Source organism: Galleria mellonella, unplaced genomic scaffold, assembly GCF_026898425.1.
Source record: "Galleria mellonella isolate WM207_F2 unplaced genomic scaffold, CSIRO_AGI_GalMel_v1 utg1674, whole genome shotgun sequence".
NCBI lineage: Eukaryota > Metazoa > Arthropoda > Insecta > Lepidoptera > Pyralidae > Galleria > Galleria mellonella.
In genome coordinates, this window is record NW_026442013.1 from 452,602 (window position 1) to 477,964 (window position 25,363).

At 34.8% G+C, this 25,363-nt stretch overlaps 3 protein-coding genes across 4 annotated transcripts; 2 read left to right on the plus strand and 1 right to left on the minus strand.

The window, feature by feature from the left end:
* The first annotated feature begins 2,453 nt into the window (after positions 1-2,453).
* LOC113513745 (ribonuclease Oy) lies at positions 2,454-6,248 on the plus strand. The gene is made up of 3 exons (XM_026897727.3): positions 2,454-2,614; positions 2,688-2,974; positions 3,756-6,248. Exons 1-3 carry the CDS (start codon positions 2,568-2,570, stop codon positions 4,226-4,228), a joined length of 807 nt encoding a protein of 268 aa, XP_026753528.1. The 5' UTR covers positions 2,454-2,567; the 3' UTR covers positions 4,229-6,248.
* Positions 6,249-7,679: 1,431 nt separating this feature from the next.
* LOC113513978 (UBX domain-containing protein 1) lies at positions 7,680-11,622 on the minus strand. Its single transcript, XM_026897962.3, has 6 exons — positions 11,458-11,622; positions 10,991-11,381; positions 10,352-10,536; positions 9,735-9,908; positions 8,782-8,900; positions 7,680-7,833 (listed from the first exon to the last, which is right to left on the minus strand). The coding sequence occupies exons 1-6, from the start codon at positions 11,505-11,507 to the stop codon at positions 7,790-7,792; spliced, it is 963 nt and encodes a 320-aa protein (XP_026753763.3). The 5' UTR covers positions 11,508-11,622; the 3' UTR covers positions 7,680-7,789.
* A 144-nt stretch (positions 11,623-11,766) lies between these two features.
* Positions 11,767-24,618, plus strand: LOC113523507 (cGMP-dependent 3',5'-cyclic phosphodiesterase-like). 2 transcript variants are annotated; one of them, XM_052892804.1, is made up of 16 exons: positions 11,767-11,997; positions 12,248-12,364; positions 12,677-12,772; positions 13,335-13,471; positions 14,079-14,184; positions 15,658-15,783; positions 16,310-16,461; positions 17,360-17,585; positions 17,938-18,092; positions 18,803-18,961; positions 19,706-19,794; positions 20,634-20,823; positions 21,423-21,564; positions 22,386-22,531; positions 23,635-23,731; positions 24,331-24,618. In XM_052892804.1, exons 1-16 carry the CDS (start codon positions 11,872-11,874, stop codon positions 24,466-24,468), a joined length of 2,202 nt encoding a protein of 733 aa, XP_052748764.1. In that variant the 5' UTR covers positions 11,767-11,871; the 3' UTR covers positions 24,469-24,618. The 2 variants fall into 2 exon arrangements, with proteins under 2 accessions (XP_052748764.1, XP_052748765.1); XM_052892805.1 differs by lacking the exon at positions 23,635-23,731.
* The last annotated feature ends 745 nt before the right edge of the window (positions 24,619-25,363 follow it).

Here is a 25,363-nt window from a genome sequence, read left to right on the forward strand (position 1 = left end):
GAGTTTTTCAATTCGAAATTTTTTTTTTTTATGTTTACTGATAGCGTAAACTGATATCGCAGGCGGGGTTACCATTCGATTCTCATCCATTAAAAAAAGCAATTAGCGAGGAAACAACAATTAATATTGGTGTTATTTCTACAGAGTAATTTAGGAACTAAAATTATTGTCTATTATGAATATTGTCCATGATTACTTAATCATTGGTGGTGGTAGTAATTGGTAACCCTCAGATAAATTGCTATGTTTATCTAATCGCATCGATTCCGTAGCGCTATTCTAAACCTATCTGTAAACCTAATATTTTAATTTGATAGTTTCGCGAAATTATTGTATCATGGATATTCGTAAACTAAATTTATTTGGCTTGACTTAAATCTATTATAAATTTAGTTCATATTCAGGTAAATTATTTATATATATTATATATATTTCTTCCACGCACAATTTGGAATCAATTTCCATACGATACGATGCGACATCGTAATCTTAAAAAAATAGCATAATCTTTTTTAAAAGGTCGGCAGCACACTTGAAATACCTCTGGTGATGTAAGTGCTCATGGGCAGCGGTAGTCACTTACCATCTAGTAAGCAGCATGCTCGTTTGCCCCTGTTGTATAAAAAAATATATAATATGATTAAAATTGGTATAAAAACACCGTAAATAAATTTTACAATTTTATTCCACATTTTTTTTTTAACTACACAGATGTTATCAAAACCAGACACACTCTTCTGCAACTCATATACTTCTGATTCTATGATCCACGCATCATCACATTCTGTTGACTTTGACTCTTGATTATTTAAAGTCAATACTTTTGTCATATCAATCTTCAATCTTGGATTACACGGACAGTCGCATGCAAACATGTCTTCTTTTCAATTACTTGTATTTGCTCTGGATATTTTTTATTTTTTTTTAATTTAATTTAATATTTTTAAACTGTTATTGCTATCTCTTACGGGAAGCACTCGTGCTAAAAACTTAATAAAATATCTATGGGATCAATCTAAAAGTATATTCTTTTAGAAATCGGTGATGGAGTTATGAGGTAACAAACATAAAAAATACAATCGAATCGAAAATCTCCTCCTTTTATTCAAGCCGTTAGAAAAACACCTAGCATTAAAAATGAATCAGGTACCCTTTAAAATATCATAATTAAGTAGGTAGGCAATTTTGATCTACGTGAAAAACAATTCTAAAGTACAGTCTAAAACGCGTTCAAATACTCGTAATAATAGAATAACTAGAGATTTAAATCTAATAATCAGAAAGTTATTTGTATAGGTTGCATTTCGCCAATAGGAGTTAAGGAGAAAGGGTGGGGCAGTGGGGCACCCCAGAATTGTCTATTGTTATGGTCAGGCGTTGCCGTGTGGTCCTGACATAAAATAGGCCACCCCTTCCTTTCCCGTGGGTGTCGTAAGAAGCAACTAAGGAGGGCGAGGGATAGGCAGCAACGTCCCTCTTGAAACAATTTCAAAGCCTAACTGCGGTTGCCAATCCGCCTGCCAAAAATGGCAATTGCTGGCAAAACTCCCAAGGAGGAGGCTTATATTCAGCAGTGGACAGTTAAAGGCTTAAAAGTTAAGTTAATAATGATTAATGATCAGTAGTGGAACTTTTAGCTATGGACAGAGAAATATTTGATAGTAGATACGATGAAGTTTAGGAGCATGCACTATAATACAAAATTTAAAACATACGTACATGGTATTTCTGCTTTACAGCAGAACAAGAAGTGAATAACGCGGTAACGCCTTATGTTCACAAATTTATAATTTGTTAACATAAAGATTTAAGATAGTACCTGCAAAAGATTATATTTGGCATACTGTGATAAGTGCTCACAAGTACCAACATTTAAAGTATGGTATTTAATAGACTTGAATTAGGAATGCGTAAATCTTATAAATATGTTTAAAGGACGGAACATCTTTTTCTTAAGGTGTCATCTCCTACTAAAGTTTCGCGACCATCATGATGATCTTTATTTTATTTACTGCCATCCTGAAAAAGGATTTAATGCTCATTCCGAACCACTGCTCTACATTTTTTAACTACAACTTTGGTTATGGAACTGGTTGGAATTATATAAAAAATATTTTTAATAGAGACCATGGATTAAAGTACAAGTATTCTGAATAATATTAAATGGTTGATTAAAATGGTTTTGTTTGTAATTCCTGTACAATATATTTGAAACGAATTTATTTCTGTCTAATATATACTATATATTTTACTTTATTTTTTCACACTGATCCATAGGTTTTTTTATCTATATGTAGCAGATACTATCCTTAATCTATGATATGCATAAATCATAGATTAAGAATAGCACCGACGGATACAGCTGGAACTTGGTTGACTGAATGACAGTATGACTTCTAAACTGACGTCTTGAATGACATTTACTCGTTTGACATTCATTTTAGACATTTCATTTCTTATAGTTATTTCACTCTTAAATCTTGCATTGTATACATTTTATTTATGGTTTTTATTTTATATAACAAAATTATTTATTATTAATTTCACCCAACTTACTTCTAGTCAACATGCCTCTATACAATGCATATCTGATTTTACTATTACTTTACTTCAGGTAATATTTATTCGAATTTAAATGTACTCTGTTTGTATACCATATGTGAAAGTAACGATTTGTTGTTATCTAGTGTGGATTATGTGCAACCGTCGACTGTGAAGGATGAGCATCAATTTGATTTGCTTATATTTACACAATTCTGGCCGGCGACAGTGTGTACAGAATGGAAGGAGAAGAGTCCTGCCCACTCGTGTGCAATGCCCACCAGGCCGGATTCATGGTCTATTCACGGCATTTGGCCAACACGGCTCGGCACTAGAGAACCTTCATTCTGTAATAGAACATGGCATTTTGACCCTGAACAAATTCAACCTATTGAGCCTGTAATGTTGCAAGTATGGCCTAATATTGAGGCTGGTAAGTATATATTCATATATTTAATTGTTGTGACATTTTTTGACAAACTTTACTCTTGACCAAACTACGAGATCATTATTGAAGCAAGTGCTTTCAATTAAAACAATGGGTTTAGAGTGAGTCATACACATAGAAATTATAATTGAATATTCCCCTTGTGGGGAAAGGGATTGTTAGTAATGGAGACTGAGAATCCCATTGCTAGCAATATACCCAACCAGGTCGACCTTGCGGTTCTCCCTGGAAACTATCATGATTAATTCCTGTTGAATTCATCATGATGGGCTAACTGACCTGTTTTCATTCTCATCTATCACCCTTCACTGGTGCTCCGCTAGCGCATCCCGTTAGCACTGGCGGAGTTACCATACCATTTTCACCCATAAAAAAAAATTGAATATCACCTTTTTTTGAAGTTGAATCTCCAACCATTTTAATGTCATCTGGTCACTATGTGTATTTTGAATACAAAATTAGAATGTTATTGATTGATTAAACATTATCAGTGTTTAATGTTTGATTATATTTATAATCTTAAGATTTATCATCTTTTTTATATAAATATTTTTGATAAAAATATATAAGTATCTTTATATTTATTTTATGTACTGTTATTTTGACAAAAGACATGCTATAATTATTTAATAATATATCAAATATAAAAACACTACTTAATGCTAACTTTTGTAAGTCGTAAATATTCATTAATATGAGGAACAACCTATCTGATTGTAACATAAATGCTGATATTGAAATGAAATTATATTTATAAATATTTCAGAAACTTCAACATATGCTTTGTGGTCACATGAATGGACTAAACATGGCACCTGTGCCGCTGTGCTAGAACCTCTTAATTCTGAATTAAAATACTTCTCACAAGGTATCGACTGGTTAGAAAAATACAACATGTTAGATATACTGAAAATTGCTAACATTGTCCCCACAAAAGAAAAGGAATATCCTATTATAGATATCAATAATGCAATTGTTAAAGAGTTGGGTGTCAGACCGCAAATAGAGTGCAATAAAGTTGACGGTAAGAATCAGATATTTGAGATACGTCTATGCTTCAACAAGAGTTTGGAATTGACAGATTGCGATGGCGTCAAATATTTTGGTGAGTATAATTCAGTTTTGACTAATTGTGACCCGTCCCAGGATATATACTATCCTCACAATGAAGGGGAACCAAAACGATTATATGTACAACTGTACAAACTTATATCTTGGCTGCAGTGGTTTACGCTGTGAGATTTATTACCTGTTACCATATAAGACATGATATCATTTTTACTTTAATTTTAAATAATTAATAGAGGAAAAAATAACATGAAATTACATTCTCTTCTTTATTTGCGTTTTTAAAATTGTGATGTAACATTTAGAATTTCAAATGTAATGTCTCTTAATTTGGGATCCCAGTTTCATCAAGATTAATAAAAATGTAGGAAAAAATCAATATGAAATTATTTCCACTGCTAAAATGTCTATGTAAATTTAGATACACTTTTACCAATTTGCAACAATTTGGGATCCTGATATTTTTTTTTATGAAAAATATATTGAATCATCAATATACAATAACTATCTCCATTAAAATGCAATAGGGCCAGATTATTTTTGTTTTTTTTTTTTTTTTTATTTACAATATATTGCAATGTAATTAGGGATTAATAATTTGTAATCAAATATTTTATTTTAATAATTTTCTTTCAATGAAATTTGGTTTATTTGAGAAAAAATAGACAAAAAGCAATATGCATTTTTTTATATACATTTTTTATATATGCAAATTTAAAATAATAAATAATGTATTTTTTTATTTATTCTATGTGTCTAAATATCATTGACATTAATTTATTAATTTACTATTAAATCATAATTAACATAAGCATAAAATCTTTTGTACACTATTAATAATAATCTAGACTTGCATTAAGGTTTGAATTTATTATTTTATTAGAAAATCCTAAAAAATACTGTATTAAAGGAAAACCATGTCCAAATTACATAAGGAAAGTAAGAATTAATAATAACATGAACGTAATAATATATTGTTAGGTATTCATATTAATAATAATTGCTTGTGTATTGTGCCTCACAGTACCTATAGCAGACAGGGTTTTAGGGGTATGCATGACAATTCTAACAGAATCATTAATTTTATTAAAAAAAAAATGTGTTAACATTGAAATGTACATTATGTAATAATTCTTTTTATAAGTAGATATAATTATCCATTTGTGTTACAAGTCAATATTATGTTATTATTTTTGTAATTTATATGTATAGCTCTTCGAGATGACATCTTTCAAAATGAGTTTTGCTTAAAATGCATAATGATTTTTTAGTAATTTTTTTTAATAACTACCCATAGACATATTTACTATATATACACTAATGTTCTTAATTTAATAACTAATTATCACAAGTCAAGTTATGAATTATTTACCATTTAGATGAATTTTTTTTTGTCATATTTTTACACTTTGTAAAAACATTTCAACATGTTTGGCTGTCAATAGTTAATGGTTAAAAATAAATGTGTAATTTAATATCTTTTTTACAAGTGCAATAAACATATACACTGCTATAATATAATTTAATCATTTTTACTGTTTTTAGTACGATTTTTAGTCGACGTTTATCTATCTTGTTTTTATATCATTGAAGACCATATGAATTTAGATATTTTTTTATACATTTTTCTTTTAATACCTGTGTATATTTTTATTATGTTTTTACAGGCATGTACTTAATTGAACTTTGAAATAATAATTGATGAAATTTAGCATAATAATATACATACTTAAATTTTATATCAAATTTTAATTTATTCTTTATTTAAATTTGAATTAACTCTGTATGTATTTATAAATTCTCGGTAGTTCCTATCATTTGATAGGTTCTCGGTTCTCGTTTAAATTATGTCTATTACTCTATAATTTCTGACAGATTTGATTCAGCTATAGAGCCGGTAATTTTATTTAAATAAATAATAACGAATAATTGAATTAACTACTTTTGGTGGTAATTTATTATTGTTTGTTGCATTTTTACAATAACACATTCTCGAAACCTGGCTATAAAATAAAATACAATATAATAAAATGTATTTCTGTTATTTGAAAGAATTCACTTGTGTTTATGGGTTGTATTTTAATTGTACCTATAGTATTTATAGGGTAATAAATATTTTTATACTAATAATTAGCGATAAGCCATATGAGTTTACCTATTGTGATGTTATAATAAAATTAATGGACTGGAATCATTTTTTTCTTAATTTTTTTTTATACAACTTAGAATGGCAAACAAGCTGACGGCCCACCTGATGGAAAGTGGTAACCGTCGACTATAGACATGAGCAGTTTCACCCATGATACACCCCATGCGTTGCCATTCCTGAGGATTCAGGTGTTATTCCTGTAAATTCACGCCATATCCCACCCTTAAAACTTTTGTACAAAAGTCTCCCTCTGGTGATAATCCTAATAAAATTATACCTAATGTACAATAGAAATAGGGAAAGCAATAAAACATACCATTTCTAGATGGCGTATTCAAATTAAACATACACCAAATTTCAGAAACACATCTGTAAAAACAAGTTCAGTGGTATAAAAAAAAACAAATGTAAACAACCCTGTTCAATTTGGTGCAATTCTTTTTGTGTGATACCGGAAGAGATTTTTTTTAAAAATATTGGTATAGGATAGGATTCACCTCCTATACACGTTATTTTACTCTGTATGTACCTTTTTTGTAAGTGTACCAATGTTTATTGAATGAACTATTATTATTATTATTAAGACCCTGGAATGTAAAGCTGTGGCTCATCAACGTTTAGAAATCCTTGGAACGGTGAGGTCGCTCCGTGAGACCTTTGAAGATTCCTGGTAAGCTTTTCTGCTTCTAGACGGAGTTGGGTTGGCTGTACTAGCCACGATTCATACGCACAACAACCCAAATTAGAAGCTAAGCGCGGAGATTCCAATCTACATTACATTACAACCCCTTATATTTTTTTTCTTAAATATCTCCTATGTACAGATATCGTCTACTTACAGTTTTATTATATTAGTGAGACATGTCTGACGGTTGTCTAATGGAGGAACGGGATTGTTAGTAATAAGGTCTAAGAGCCCCATTGCTAGGAATATGCACTCTCAGATCGACCTCCACGCGGTTCCCCCTGGAAACCCTCATGGTTAATTTTTGTCGAATTCATCATGGTGGGCCAACTGACCTCCATTCATTGTTACCTATCTTCCATTGGTGCCTCGTTGGTGTTTACCGATAGCGCGGGCGGAGTAACCATTCCTTTTTCACCCATTAAAAAAAATGTCTAATAGCCATAATACAAGCTTTGCTTAGTTTGAGACTTGATATATAATTCAAATTCATTTTAATTATATAATTTACTCAAGTAAGTAAGTAATTGTAATAAACCGCCTTGTGGTCCCGGCATAGAATGGGCCACCCCTTCCTTTCCCGTGGGCGTCGTAATAGGCGACTAAGAAAACGTAATGCTCGAAGCAGTTTCTCTTAAAATAACACCAAAATTCTAACTGCGGCTACCAACCCGCCTGGCAAGCGTGGCAACTATTGGCAAAATCCACCTAATAGGGGACGCCTATGTTCAGCAGTGGACTGCAACAGCTGATAGGATGATGATGATGAATTGTAATGAAACTTCATGTGCATACACAAACTTTATTGTTACTGTTTATGTTAATACCTGTCGCACCCATATAAACCCATACTGCTCAAATTGATAAACAGGTAACTGTAGCAAGATTATTTTTTTACTTATTGGCCTCTTGACACTATGATCACAGCCGATGGTACCAAACCTAAAAAAAAATTGACTCTCATAAAAATAAAAAAAAAAAAAAATATAAATTTTAAAAATATAAATAGCAATAAATCATAATTCTCTTACAACACAGAGACTATATAGAATATTAGCGATACTTTACATCCCTATCTTTATCTTTTTTGTTTGTTACCTTATAGTGCCTTAACAGCTCAACCAATCTCTATGAAATTTGGTATAAATGTATTTTTGTTTTCTTTTATACAACTTAGAATGGCAAACAAACTGACGGCCCACCTGATGGAAAGTGGTAACCGTCGCCTATAGACATGAGTAGTACCATGGACATAACAGAGTATACTGTTTCGCCAATGATATCACCCTATGCGTTGCCATTCCTGAGGACTCAGGTGTTATTCCTCCGTACGCAGTAAATTCACGACATATCCCACCCTTCAAACCGAAACACAACCGTGCAAACACAACTGCTTTATGGTTAAAACATGAATGGGACAGAGGTACCCAAGCAATCTACTTTTGTACAAAGTCTCCCTCTGGTGAATTGTAAATTTATATGGGAGGAAGAAGGATATAGGCTATTCTATCTCGGTGAGTAAACATATCAACAAAGTCGCGGAAAAAAGTTAGCTAGTTTTTTATAACTGTATCCTACTGCTTTGCCCTAGTGAATTATAATAAAAATATATAAGATACATAAATACGACCAAATGTCAAACAATCACATTAATAGTTTGGTCCTGTAACTACAGAACTAACTAGGATACAGTGTGTTAAAACCAGAAACGGGTCAATTAAAAAAAAAATGTCCTCAATTAGACGGACAATGGAATCCACCACTTTATTTACGCAATCTTACAATTCTTATTAACAACAAGGTGAAACATTATTTCTATAAATTATCGAAACCGCAGGTTTGAGAGTTGGACAGGATAAGCGTAAGTATTAGTATAGTATAGTATCTCACCTAATAATTCCAAAGGTTTCTCGTAATCTTCGCTAGTAAAGATTTTCTTTGGGAATGTTGTCATAAGTTTGAAACTGTCATCTTGTGCGAATTCCCGAGCATTCATTTGCAGGTACAATCTGAAGACAGTGCAATTTTAAAATTATAGTTAAATTAGTACTATTCAATAGAAATAGCAATTTAGTAGAACTTATTTAGCCATTAAGGTATATTAAAAAAACATTGCTTACATTATATTTAATAAACATGATAATTAATTAAATGTATCTGCAAATTCCTATGTTCTAAAATACAATAATAGGGGGGGAAAGGAATTGTTAGTAATGGAGACCGAGAATCCCATTGCTGGCAATATATCCAACCAGGTCGATCTCTTCGCGGTTCCCCCTGGAAACTATCATGATTAATTCCTGATGAATTCATCATGATGGCCTGTTTTTATCCTCATCACCCCTTCACTGGTGCCCCGCCAGCATGTCCCGTTAGCGCAGGCGAGGTTAGCACTCCATTTTCATCCAATAAAAAAAAACATACAATAATATGATATAAAAAGTAGCTTATATCACAGCACTGTGTAGTGTTCAGGTTTATTATTATTATCATGCTAAATACTACATGTAGGTCAAATTCTTTTGTATATCAGGGAATGACAAACATGCTGACAAATGAAACTGGTCAGCATATATACATCATGGACTTCACATGATGGTCCACATAAATTATCAATCCTAAAGATTAAATACTGGCAGCCCTGGGCAAATTTCTTATGACACCCTCTGATGACGAAAAAGTAACCCTATAATGCCTCTCTTATACCTCAGCGCTCTTTGTGGATTTGTGCCCCCAGATGTCGCCTAGTACCCTCCTTAAGGCCAGTACTGAGTACTCTACTGTAGCTATAATAAATAACTTGTTATACGATTTTAGTGATATGAAATAACTCTTTAGATTACCTAACAGCAGCGAGTTGTTCCTTGGCTCCAAATGTGTGAGCTAAAGCTTTTCCATCAGGTAGTCGGAGCTGGATCCTTGCCTGGTCATATGAGACCTTGGGTGCTGGTGCAGCAGCAGGCGCCGGTGGGGGCGTAGCAACTGGCGGTGGAGCTGTCTGACCTGATGCAGCCAGTCTGTAATATATGAAGGGGAAACTTTTCAACATGTCTCTTTCCAATATAAAGACTTTGAAAAAGAAGAAAGTAACTAAAAAGGATTGTCAAATTTGATCTAAGATATAAGTAATTAAATAGAGCTATTTCTTTTATTTTGTTACAGTTTGATTTGCCTTTTTTGACATCTTTAATGTAAAACATACAACAATATCATTTTCATATTTCAATTAGCATAGTATATAATTCATATTTTAAAAAACTGTGTTCTAGTCTTTTTATTTATTCCTGATTCAGTCTAAATTGCCTTAATTATTACAGGAAACTTAAACAAGTAATTTTATTAAATGAATTAAAAAATATCAATTCTTTTTTTAATACATAAAAATAATTCTTAGCTCCAACAACCATCATTTTCATAAAGATACAATCGTTGACATAGAAATATAGTATGTATTACTAACTTCCTAGCCTGTTTATCAGCTTCAATTTGTGCTCGAACACGTTCTCTTGCTTTCTGGTCTTCAATTTTCTCCCGACGACGCTGCTCAACAAGTTTCTGCATCTCCTGCTCTTGTAACCTCAGCCGTGCATCCTGGAGGTCTTTACCAGATTTAATGCGAAGACGTTCCCTTTCCAATGCTTCTGCCTATTGTAATAAATGGATATTATAGTTTGTGAGGCTTGAATTCTTTTTTCAATATAGATACATAACTTTTTTAAATAAACTACAAGGATACAATAATGTTGAAATATATACCTAGTGAAGTTTTTTTATTAAATTATACACAGCTTAAAGCAAAAATAACTGTCAATATACTCATACTTAATTTTTCAACTTAATAGATAAATTACATTTTTTAAATGCAATTTGTATAATATCTGTTTTTTTCATCTTAGTTTTAAATAACTTAAGCTTTAAATTTAAATAACTTTATGGAATTATAGTAGAATCATAAAAAATATCCATTTAAAAGTGCCTTTTTACAAGGCTACTTGAAGTTATATTTCATTTTTAATAAATATTCTATGTAAATCAGAATTCATGTGAATTTTAATATTTATATTAATTTGAATAAAAATTATTCCCATTGAATAAATACCTTTTCTTTTTCCTCTCGTTCTTTCCTTTTCTGTTTCATTCTCTCTTCAAGTAGTGCTAATTGCGCTTTCTTTTCTTCCTCTGTCAATGGTTTCTTCTCCTCTGTAGACTCTGAGAAACTACTGTGATTTGTTTTCGCCGCATGAAACTCCATTTCATCCTGATTTTTAAACAATTTCCCGCACTCATCACACTTAAAGGATTTGGCTTCTTCCGGCTTGCTCTCTGTTGTTGATTCAGTAACTGATGTCGAAGCGGAGTTTGTATTACTGGCAAGTGTTTGCCCACCAACAGTTTGGCCACTCTCCATTCCAGGATCATCAGCATGTGCCAACAGCCATTCCATGGCAGGTTCAACACCCTTATAATTTGTGATCGCTAGAGCTTTTTCCCTGGAAACGAAAAATAAATACAAATTATAACCTAACCGTAAAAGATAAAATATAAATAATTATTGTTAACACTTACGCTCTCTCTTTAGAGAAACCCATCTCTACAAGAGTTTGTATTTCCGCCATCCTTAGAATTCACACTTATAGCAATATCTTTATTAAAAATCCAATTCCTAAATTAACTCATTCATCATCAACCATCAGCTGTTTTCAAATAAAGCTTATCACAGATTAAACTTATCTTTCTCGCAGGCACAGATAATAAAATATTTTCAATCCACGACTATCATTCTCAATCTATTGTTTTTAATACTCGGAGCATTTCGATGTAACTGGCCAATGAGAAATGATCGTCAATAACGACTATTTTATTTACGTATATAGCGTATGGCGGTAAATATTAAAAATACGAAGTGTTTGTTGGGCGTATAAATAAAAAACCAACGTTTATTATTGCAATAGAAAATAAACATATCACGTTATTAAATCTATGGCTACACAAAAAAGACATAAACGAAAAAGTATTCAAAACAGTGATCCTGGAAAAATTTTAGATTTAATAATAAGTTTGAATGAAGAGACATGTGCACAGTTGCAAATAAAAATAAACACTTATGTAAGATTAATTATTATGATTTATTTGTTAGTTTTATTTTATTCAATTACGTATGGTATTTTGCTTTCATCTCTGCTGGAGCAGACTGACTTTTTCTTCTTCACTTTAAATTACCTGATATTGCTTGACTAACAATATAACATTCTAAAGTAACAATTATAAAAAAATATAACGATAATAAAAAATAAAAGACGAACAAATAGAGAATATGTAAATGAAAAGGTTTTTTATATTTTTAATTATTGTTTAGCTATGTGAAGAATGCGAAGCAGAATTAGTGCTGCAAATCGTGGTGAACGGAGAACGCATGGAGGCATCAATAGAAGCAGTGGGTGCATCAACATTGCCCCGGAAAGTAAAAATTTGCGTATGTAAACATTTATTTAAATTACTGGCTAACTCGCCGCTGATAGAGAACTCCGTTAACATATTAATATGATCTGAGAAATGGCATTCAAATATGTTTGATGAGCAAATTGAGTATCACATTCATTACAATGGTAAAAGACGAAATGATAGATGTGTCAGGATGTAATTAAAAAAACAAAAAAAAAAATGTCGGAACGAAAGTCTCTAGTGAAATAACTGGGGTTGCCCGTTCATTTATTTCTGTCTGGACCCTACTGATCTAGATATAAAAATCTTTATTCAATTAATAATTTATGTACATTATTTATAGATGTCCCAGAAATTATCTGACGTTCTAAAGACACCTACAGAACAAACAGATCTCTTGACTAATTTTGAGGCGGACTTTCAAGCAATTGTTACGCCTGTGAGTAATAATTTAGATTATAATAAACTCATTGAAATTTAACACATACATACTGCAATAATATTTTGTCACTTTTTGTATACTATACCTGATATCTCTGTTCTGAGCCGTTCCTCCTGGAAACCATCGTGGTTAATTCTTGTGAATGTTCACCACGATGCCGATAAGTTAATTGACGTGATTGCATACTCACCCATCATCCCTTACTAAATCCCCTTGATCATAAAACAATAGTGCAGGCGGCGTTACCATTCCATTATTTATTTATCCTTTATTTCGTGTTTCTACCGTGACACAGTTGTATTAGCATGACTGTGTTTCAGTTTGAGAGATGGTATATGGTAGTAAATTTACAGGGTACAGAGACATAACATCTTAGTCCTTAGGAATGGTAAATCATGGAGGATACCATGGGCGAAACAGTATATTTTATTCATGTTTATAGGCGACGGTTACCACTTCCCATCAGGTGGGCCGTCAGCTTTTTTGCCACTTTAAGTTGCATAAAGAAAATTACCATTACGAAAAAACCACAATATAATAATTATTTGTTTAATTCCAGTTTGTCGTGAAGGATAATGAGAAAAAACGGATTGTAATGTTCCCCATAGTGGACAAGCCGTTTTCAATTATAGTATGCGTGGTCGCGCCGAAAATTGTCGAAGAGAACGTAGCTACACTCATATACGAGTGTTTTTTGTATGTTTCCATGACATATTTTTTTACCATTATAAATGGTTGTCGTGTGATCCCGGTATAGAATGGGCCATCCCTTCCTTTCCCGTGGATATCTTAAGAGGCGACTAAGGGAACTTAATGGTTTAGAGATGGGCAGCAGCGTCCCTCTTAAAACATCATCAAATCCTAACTGCGGTTACTAACCAAGCTTGCCAAGTGTGGCAACTGCTGGCAAAATCCTCCCAATAGTAAACTGCAATAAGGAACGCTTCTGTTCTTTATGACATTCTATGGGAGAGGTCTATGTTTAGCAGTAGACAGATAAGGGGGAAAGCGATTGTTAGTGATAAGATCTGATTTCCCCATAACTAGCAAGACACCCTATCAGGTAGAACTCCACGCGGTGCCCCCTGGAGACTATCGTGATTAATTCTAGTGGAATTCGTCACGTGACTAATTTACCTATTTACTCCGTTTTCTTCATTACCTATTACCCCTCACTGGTGGCCCGCCAACGTATACCAGTAGCGCAGACGCAGTTATCATTTCATTATCACCCATTTAAAAAAATGGCTGAAATAATGATGATGAATAAATGATAGTTTTTCCAGAGTCTAGAATGTTCTAGGTTTTCATGGCCGACATTGAAGAAAAGTATATGCTATGAATACGAGTGTAGCCTCAAGCAGAAGTGCCAGCAGCTCCTAAAAGTAGCCAGACGACTGTTCACTAGAGTGAGTTGCATGAAATGTATGACGTCATCGATCCTCAATACATACAATCAAATCGTAACTGGTCACTCTCTGTACATGGAATATATATAAAAAAAATATTACAAGAGGGCGTTACGGACGCAATAGAACCCAAAACAATTATTTTAGTAGTAGCCTGCCAAAGATATTGGAAGCGGCTCAGAAATATCTAGAGTCGGGTTAAATACATTTATTATAACTTTGTATGTTAGCACACTAGATTTATAACATTGATTTGGCTTTTGCTGTTATAATGTTTTAATTATTTTTAATGAATAAATAAAAAATAAATAAAATAGATAAATAGATAAATACTCTTTATTGTATAACAATAAATAATTTTTTAAATTTTTGTCCGTTTGTCTGTACGTTTTTGCACGATAATCTCAAAAACAGTTTAACCGATTTAAACGTGGTTTTCACCAATGCGTTGAGGTTTGCTCCACTTAACATTTAGCGTTGTTTTATTACAATCGGTTCATAAATAAAAAAGTTATATCAATCTAAAGAATCACATATAAAATGCTATAAAATAACCGATCAGTTGAATTGGCTGAGACTTTATAAAGGTATCAGGTACTTAATTATCATTTATAGTATATAATACAAAACGTGACAACTATTGGCAAACCCCTCTTTTTGGGGGAGGCTTATATTCAGCAATAAACACTAGACGGCTGATATGATATCTTATTTATTTATTTATTTATATATATTCATATTTTTGGTGAGCTTTACAGGTTTACCAATGCATTCACCAAAAACAAAAAAAAAATCAAACATTATAATGATACAATATTTGAAAATAATAATAATAATAAATCTAATTATGCTATACAAAATAAATATAAAAAATGCATTTCTACGTAATTTGTTACCGCTCTGCAAAATTCTGTGGCAGTAAAGTGAATAAAGTCCAGATCGGAACTCGTTACTACCTCATTGAGCAGACGTAGTGCCCTCGTGAGTGGCGCCTTTTTTTTATACAACTTAGAATGACAAACAAGCTGATAGCCCACCTGATGGAAAGTGGTAACCGTTGCCTATAAACATGAGCAGTACCATGGACATAACAGAGTATACTGTTTCGCCCATGATACCCCCCATGCGTTGCTATTCCTGAGGACTCAGGTGTTATTCCTCTGTACCCTGTAAATTCACGCCGTATCCCACCCTTCAAACGGAAACACAGCCATGCAAACACAACTGCTTCACGGTTGAAACACGAATGAGACAGAGGTACCCAAGCAATCGACTTTTGTACAAAGTCTTCCTCTGGCCTGATCAGCATGAAATGTCCTGTTCCGTGATAGGGCAAATGTTCCGTGATAGGGCAAATGTTCCGTGATTACGGTCACGCTTACTAATGTCTGGGACAGACATGCTTATTTCAAGGTCGTCGCATGTTTCTTACAAGGTAGGTATAGACTTGTAAAGGTTTGTGAAAATCTACAGGTGGCATCGTTAGACACACTTCTCCAAATAGCGATGGAACAAGCGAAGAAGCTCATCAAAGCGGAGTATTGCTCGGTGATGTTGGTCGACGTGGAGCGGATGGAATTAGTTGAATCTTGTTATAAGGTATGTTTATTCTTTATTGAGCATATTATAAAAATGTTGAAGTATATAATGCGGACATATATATATTTATATTTTATAAATACAGGAACATTTTTGTATCTATCACCAAATCAAATCTAACCTAACCTACCTTTCTGACCACGAACATCACACACTGAACATGTCTTAAATTTTGAATAAATAAATTTGTTATAATTTATTTGTTTTTTTATTTATTCTTTATTGCACTAGCTCGCCACTTGTACAAAATTTTGTACAAGTGGCGAGCTTAACTCTACCAGCTAACTATTAAGTAAAAACAGAAAGCGTATGTAGTATAATTATAAATCTTTATTAGATTCAATTTTATTGATTTATTCATTAGTACATATATGTGTACATGGCGGACTTAATGCTAAAATTATTATCTCTCAGTCAACCATAGGGAAGTGTCAGAATACTCGAATGTGGTACTAGTAATTATTGATATATATACATACTAAAATTATATAACATCGTAAAAAAATTACAAAATTTTTATTCCTAGCTCGACAAAGAGGTGATTGAACGCCGATTCCCACTAAACGTGGGTATCGCGGGATATGTGATACAGAGTGGGTCGGTGGTCAATGCAAAATCAGCTAAAGAACATCCAGCTTTTGACCCGACTATCGACGGTTTTCCTGGCATCGATTGCAAGTTAGTTTTTTTTTTTTGTTTTTTGGTGGATGAAAATGGAATGGTAACCCCGCCTGCGCCAACGGGATACGCTGGCGGAGCACCAGTGAAGGGTGATAGATGAGAATGAAAACAGGCCAGTTAGCCCATCATGATGAATTCATCAGCAATTAATCATGATAGTTTCCAGGGGGAACCACGAGGAGGTCGACCTGGTTGGGGATATTGCTAGCAATGGGATTTTAGTCTCCATTACTAACAATCCCTTTCCTCCCATTGCAAATTAGTTACATCATCATTCTAATCCTTTCAGCTGTTATCTGTTCACTGCTGAACATAAATTTCCCCATAGATTGAATACTTTTACCGCCATAAGGAACGAGAACGTTTTTTATGGCAGCTTACCATTGGGTGGATTTTGACAGTAGTTGCCATAGCAGGCGGATTGGCAACCGCAACTTTGGCTTTTTGTTAGTTGTATAGAAAAAAAATATCAGTTGGTACGAATTTAACTTAGGCACGAATTAATAATATTATCTACTTTGATTTATTATCAAATGATATTTTTTTAAGATTGAGAAATCCATAATGGAGACCTATTCATATTTTTTATTTCTTAGCCATAGTCACAGCGTTTCTTAGCCACAGATTTGCTTTGGCATTCTACTGTAACTCAAGTATTTTTTAGTAGAGGCATATGCAGTAAAAATTGCATTCTCAGCCTTAAAACTACAAATAGTACAGTGCAACAATTCGTTGGAAATTTGAAAGGTCAAATATTTTCCACAATCGTAACAGTTGCCCTCTGGCTATCTCACGTGGGATAATAGTCGTGATTATTTTTTAACAAGCGTAGTAATGTGGCTATACTCGTAATTCGTACATTTACACAATATTCAAAGGCAATACGATCTTCCAGAACAATCCTCTGCTTCCCAATTCGAGAACAAACAGGCATAATAGGTGTCGGTCAACTGATAAACAAAATTGGCGATCCATACTTCGATGGAATGGACGAGGAAATGGCGCTCGCTTTCAGCATCTACTGCGGAGTATGCATTATGCATTCGGTCGTCTACCAGAAGATACAGGAGGCCCACATCAGGAACACGCTTGCTAACGAACTCGTCATGTATCATATGAAGGTAAATTTTGGATTTATCATCATCAGCCATTAACAGTCCACTGCTGAACATAAGTCTCCTCCTTAGGGATTGCTGGTAGGTGCCACGCTTAACAGGTGGATTGGCAACAGCAGTTAGGCTTTGGAGATGTTTTAAGAGGAACGCTGCTGCCCATCCTTCGCCCTCTTTTAGTCGCCTCTTACGATGCCCACGGAAAGGAAGGGGTGGCCTATTCTATGCCGGAACAATATGGACGAATTAGATAATATTGATTTATCTTAACTCCCTTCCTTGTCTATATTATGTCCCTGTCTTTATTGGGTAGAATATAAGAACAAATATTGGCGTCATAAATGAAAACTACTTTCTGTAGGTTAGTGATGGTGAGGTGAGCCGTATATTGGAGTGTACCGGTTTCCACAATCATCCTCACCTGTCCAGCTTGCACTTCAACCCCCGCGCGTTGCCCATGCGTGAACTGCCCTGCTACGCCGTCAAGATGTTCAAAGACATCGGCTTCGATACGAAGTAATTTATTAATTGTGACAAAACTAGTTATTATGATCACAAAATTAAAGTAATGAACGCATTTTGATGTAATAAACTTAAAAAATACAACCGAATTGAGAACTGTTTACCATTTAAACCGAATTGAGAATTGTTTGCCGTTTAAAGTTGCATAAAAAATCTGTCTATGTATATTCCTCTGGTGTCTGATCTGGTATCTGAGAGAGAGAGAGAGAAAGAATACAGTGTAAGATCCTATCTACCTAAAGCAAGTTATTTTTGATGCACTGGAGCTAGTTTTTTTTTAATGGATGATGATGGAATGGTAAGCCCATCTGCGCTATTGGTATACGCTGGCGGGATACCAGTGAAGGATGATAGGTGAGGATGAAGCAGCTCAGTTACCCCATCGTGAGGAATTCAACAAGAATTGTTCACGATGGTTTCCAGGGGGAACCATGTGGAGGTCGACCTGATATTGCTAGCAATGGGGCTATCAAACTCCATTGCTAACAATTCCTTTCCCCCACTGGAGCTAGTTAGAACATTAATTTTATTTGATGAATATATTTTTAAATTCGAACTCGCCATTCTCTGCAGCAATAAAGCGATGTGCTTTCTGCATATCATTCTGATAAATTATTTATTTTAATACTTGATACAGCAGCAGTCAACTCTATTCGGGAAGGAATTCTGGAAAATTGATACTCTTACTCGTTTAAACATATCAGGTTTAATATAAATCAACACAAGCTGATTCGGTTCGTGCTGCACGTGAAGAAGGGCTACCGCGACGTGCCCTACCACAGCTGGTTGCACGCATTCAACGTCGCCCAGTGGGCGTATGCAGCCATTATCAACTATAAACTAGTGCAGCATGGATACTTCAGGTTAGTAATGGAGTCGAAAGGACCCATTGAAAAGGGAGGGGGCAAGGTATTATTAGTAATATAAACTATCAGCTCCATTGCTAGCAATATTCCCTGTTAGGTCAACTTTCATATGGTCCTCCCAAGAAATCATGGTGCTGAATTCCATGTGTATTCGTCACGATGGACTATCTGACTTGCCTTTTCAGTCCACTGCTGAAAATAAGCCTCCTCCTTAGGGTTTGCCGGTAGGTGTCACGCTTGGCAACCGCAGTTAGGCTTTGGAGATGTTTTGCCTTGTGCTTCCCCAGCGTACATCGTTAGAACAAACAGGTTTAATTATCATTCATTCATACACACCATGAATGTACTGGGTACATTGTTAGCAATGGGATTGGTAGTCCGTATTATAAACAAACCCTTCCCCCCCCCCTCCCCACGGGTCTAGTATTACTGGGATTTTATTTCGCAATATAGCCAACATACTATATAATTCATAGTTTAAATTATTTACGTTAACATGGCATGCCCCTCAAACCTTTTACTTCAATGTGTGACCATATACAGGCGTAGTCCTCTGTTCGTATTTGTGAGGAAACGCCTTCAGTAGCGATCTGGTCATAGGAGTATTACTCGTATATTCTTTGGTTGAAAACTTATATTCTTTCTCACATAAGTTTTAATTCTTTGGATTTTTGAAGGCTCGTGCCATGTTATCGTAGTCTATGCCTACTTATTCAATCGGTCTATTATTTATATGCTCAGTGACCTCCAAGCGCTGATGTACCTTATTGCTGGGTTAGTACACGATCTTGATCATCGCGGGACCACCAACAGCTTTCATATTCAGGGCCGTAAGTCACATATTTTTTAATGCTGATATCTAGTTTTGTTAAAAAATATATGCAACGTTTTGGTCGAAAACGAGAATAAGAATGAAAGAAATTTTATATTTGTCTTCATATTTTTCGATTATAGACCCAAACAGAAATTATACTTATTACCATATCATACCATGTTAGCCGTTAAATGTCCACTGCTGGACCTAGGCCTCTCCATTGGGGGGTCTTGCCATGCTATTTGATTGCTGGTTATTTGATTACAATCATTTTGTTTAATTCCGCCACCATTAGTATGAGAGTGATTGTCAATACTTCAAGATTGACCACCACTATTACTACCAGAAGTTCCACAACCTTCCATATTAACTATCAATCTCCGACTGCCATTATGTTCACGCATATTTTGCGGCACGTATTTCACCTCTAATCTATGGGATTGTTGCTCGGAGACTAGTGTTAACCGCTCGGCAGTTTGGGTACCAAGCGGATAACCCTCCAGGCTGGCAAATTTTCCCTTATGTGGGACGCCTATGGTTAACGACTGATATGGTAATTTTCAAATATTTATTCCAACATTTCATGTTCATGTTCGTACAACATTTTAAACCATTAGTTTTTTACACTTTATCATTAATTTAGTGAATTTACAGGGTACAGAGGTATAACAACTTAGTGCTCAGGAATGGCAACGTATGAGAGTATCATGGCCGAAACAGTACTCTGTTATGTCCATAGTGTTTCCATGTCTATATGCGACGACCATTTTCCATCAGGTGGACCGTCAGCTTGTTTGCTATTCAAAGTTGTATAAAAAATCACTTTCAAACAGTCTATATGTCCTTTGGCATTAGAAACAACCCTGGCTGCTTTGTACTCGAGCGAGGGTAGCGTGATGGAACGTCACCATCTAGCACAAGCAATGTGCATACTCAACACAGAGGGTTGCGACATACTGCAAGCATTGCCGCGTAGAGACTATGACAGGGCCATCATGCTGCTCAGGGACTATATACTGGCAACAGATTTAGCCAATTATTTCAAGTGAGATTATATATTTAATAATTTGTTTATTATTCTCGGTACCCAATAGAAATAAACAGGATGTTGTCTTCAAGAAGCCATTTTGCACTTTGTTTGCGCCTCCCGAACGAATTTCAGTTTGATCTTTCTGTCATGGAGAATTAAGTAAAACATCAAAAAATTATGAATTAAATTGACTATGTGATCCCGGTATAGAATAGGCCACCCCTTTCTTTCCCGTGGGTGTCGTAAGCGGCGACTAAGTGGGGGCGAGGGATGGGTAGCAGTGTCCCTCTTAAAACATCTCCAAAGCCCAGTGGTCAGTCACGGTGATCATGATTTAAACTGTATATATATATATATATATATATATATATATATATATATATATATATATATATATATATATATATATATATATATATATATATATATATATATATATATATGCTGGCGGGGCACCGGTGAGATGATATGTGAAGATGAAAAAAAACATTACTACAACATTACTACTACAACAATCCCTTCCCCTCTCCCCCTATTATTGAATTACGCCGGCAAATTCGTGGGAAACTGCTAATTATACTTAAAAAATTCGGTTCAAAAATAAAATATTGCAGGAATCTGAATGACTACAAAGGGATCTCCATGGATTATCAGAAAGGCAACAGAGTGCATACTGCAGCGCTGCAGTCGCTTCTCATGAACGCAGCCGACCTCAGCGACCAGCTGAAGGACTGGGGCAGTGTTAAAAAAACCGCTGTTCGTTCATATCTACTTGTTCTCTTATTTGTATAATTATTATTAGCCGCAATAGTCCACTATTGGACTTATATAATAACATAATTTCGATAAAATTATGCAATAAATAAAGGTTGCCTTGCTACCAAGAAACCTCAAATTGGAAGGAATCGTAGCGGTTTACGTATCCAATCATTCTTAGCATTTTTGTGCAAATCGTCGCATAGTTTAACTGTGACCGGCGGGGGGGGAGGGGCAGGGAAGATACGACCTCGTCATTTACTTGTTAGCGTTACGCCTGATAGATAATCTTATTGATGTAATGATTAAGAAAGTTTGTAACGATAGATATTTGTTACTCTTTTACGTAAAAACTATTGAACGGATTTTGATGAAATTTGTTATAAGGGTAGGTCATTTTCTAAATTAGCACGTATCCTACGTGCTAAGCTAGGAATAATTTACCAAAGGGAGACTTGTATAAAACTCGTTTGCTTGGGCACCTTTGCCCCATTCGTGTTTCTACCGTAAAGCAGTTGTGTTTGCATGGCTGTGTTTCGGTTTGAAGGGTGGGATATGGCAGTGAATTTACAGGGTACAAAGGAATAACACCCGAGTCCTCAGGAATTGCAACGCATGGGGGTATCATGAGTGAAACAGTGTACTCTATTATGTTTACGGTACTGCTCATGTCTATAGGCGACAGTTACCACTTTTTATTAGGTGGGCCGTCAGCTTGTTTGCCATTCTTAGTTGCATAAAAAATAGTTGATATATTGATTCACTCGAGCGAAGTCGCAGGAAACAGTTGGTAAGTAAAAAAACAACGCCACTGACCGCAGGCAGCGGTGCTGACGGAGTTCTTCAAGCAGGGAGACGTCGAGAAAAGTCGCGGCGACCTGCCACCAACCACCATGGACCGGGACAAGTGCTTCATACCGGCCCTCGAGGTGCAGTTCCTGCAGGGCACGTGCATACCGCTGTTCGAGTTAGTACAACGCTAATTCGGTTAACATTTTCATATTAGCATTTTGGGGAATATGACCAGTTACCACAGGGAGATTTTATATTAAAGGCATCTGCAGGGATACCTCTGATCTATTCGTTTTTTGCTGTGAAGCAACTATGGTTACGTTTCGACGTAGAGAGTGGGATATGACGTTGAAATTCCAGGGTACGCAGGCATCATCACCATAGTTCTCAGAAATGGAACCACTCTGGAATGCGATACACAAGTGTCTAATAAATTTACTTGTAAAAAAGTCTACGAATCTCTTTGAAGAAACTGTGAAAGCAGTTCATCATTATTACCTTTGATCTCTATCATAGCTTTATTGGTATTATAGTATATTGTCGAGTATGAACGTATATTTATATTTGTAAGTTTTTATGCCAATCCCCCCCCCCCCCCCCCCAGGGGAGGCCTATGTTCAGCAGTGGTAACGGCTGTTAACGGCTGATATGGTGTGGTATTAACTACTTTGTGATGAGCAGTATAATGCAAAGTGTGTGGGGGAAAGGATTGTTAGTAATGGAGTTTGACAGCCCCATTGCTAGCAATATTAGGCCCTATTAGGTCCACCACCACGTACTTCCCTCTGGAAACCATCGTGAACAATTCTTAATGAATTCATGAATTCGTCACGATGGGCTAACTAAACTGCTTCATCCTCACCTATCATCCTTCACTGGTGCCCCGCCGGTGTATAACGATAGCGCGGGTTTTTTTTTTTAATGGGTGATGATGGAATAGTAACTCCACCTGCGCTATCGGTATACGCTGGCGAGGCACCAGTGAGTGATGATAGGTGAGGATGAAAAGACAGGTCAGTTAGCCCATCGTGATGAATACACTTGGAATTCAGCACGATAGTTTCCAGGATGGACCACGTGGAGGTCGACCTGATAGGGTAGATTGATAGCAATGGGGCCCTTAGTCTCCATTATTATCAATCCCCCCCTCCGCGCGGATGGAGTTACCATTCCATTATCACCCATTAAAAAAAATGCAAAGTATGTATCAATTAGGTTACTTCTATTTACGTACTAATCTAATAGATGACTCAATTTCTTTTATGTGTTTTTGTTTAGCATATTGGGACGTATAATACCTAAAGCGGCGGTGTGCACGAAAATAATCGAAAACCACATAGAGAGGTGGGAAGCGGCTAAGCCTATATTCGCAGAGGTAATTTGAAAAGAATGAATTTCCAAGCATATTTAATTCCCAATGAATAACTTAAGATATACAAAGATAGTAATTTCGAATGTGACAAATTAAGAGACTAGAATAGAAATTATCTTTGTTATGGACTTATTTACAAGCTCTTTTAAATCATCTTTTTTTTTATACAACTTATAATGGCAAACAAGCTGACGGCCCACCTGATGGAAAGTGGAACCGTCGCCTATAGACATGAGCAGTACCATTTACATAACAAGTAAGTATAATTATCTTTTTTTTATGGTGAAAATGCGTTGCCATTCCTGAGGACGCAGGTGTTATTCCTCTGTACCCAGTAAATTCACACCATATCCCACCCTTCAAACCGAAACACAGCCATGCAAACACAACTGCTTTACGGTTGAAACACGAATGAGACAGAGGTACCCAAGCAATCAACTTATGTACAAAGTCTCCCTCTGGTATAATGTGGGTTAAATCTTCTTAAGACTGGCAAAAATATTGAGTAAAGTATAAAAATACAGACGAATTGAAAACCCTTCCTCATATAGAACGGTAGTATTGCTATGGTATGCTGGTATGGTATTATTATTATTTTGCAGGTGCCAACGACAGCCGGGCTGTCTGTACTCCTCAGTCCAGAACTAGACAACTTGATTGAGCTGAATTTGAAAGAAAAAGACAGATTAAGACTCGAAGCTGAAGTAGCCGCCGGCGAGCAACCTGCTGAGCAATCATAGCTTAGTAACAATTTCATTGCTTTCACTTAATAAGTATGTACTCATTAAAAATGTACTGCAAACGATACAAGGGAATAAAAATATATTTAATTTAACATCAAAACAACTCTTCGCTAGATTATTTACAAGTAAATTTCTTGTAAATGCCTACTTTTTGTTTATTCATGTTTTTTTCCCACTTAGTTTACGAACGTTTTTTTTTTAGTACATTATATTTTCTTTTTTATACAAATATTTTAAATACTGCGTAATTTCCTAATGTATTTGTAGTACATTTTTATACACCATTTTAACAATATATTTCAATCTTACGTCGTGTTTTTTCTTTTTACAAATTATGAAATTACTGTAGAATTAATAGTTAATTAATTAATGAGCAATAATTAAATGAATTGCTCATTAATTTATTAATTATTAGCTGTTTATTTGATATAAATTAGCGACTCGTTTGCCTATAAAAATGTCAAAATATATAATGTAAAAACACGTTCATACTTTATATTTGTTTATTAAATTTATTGTGTTACAATATTTTTTTTTTCTATATTAGCACAATATGTAATAACATATTCCTAGTTAGGTAATTTTTGTATAATTCTTAAAATATAGGCGAATGACAGGACCCGTCCTAACCAGAAATATACAGAAAAATAAGCTAAAGCAATAGGTACGTCAGTATGATCACATAATTTTAATAATTTGTTAGCCACGTCGCCTATAATTTACCAATGTACGAGCTTCTACAGTAACATATAAAAACAAGTTAGTCACTAGTTCAGTACAAAGTCGTCGTTGTGACCTGAACACCCCCTACGTATAAAGTTATACAGGAATGTAGTTTAACACTGAAAAAAATATGTTTAACCCTGTTATTTTTTTAATGTGCTTAAGTCAG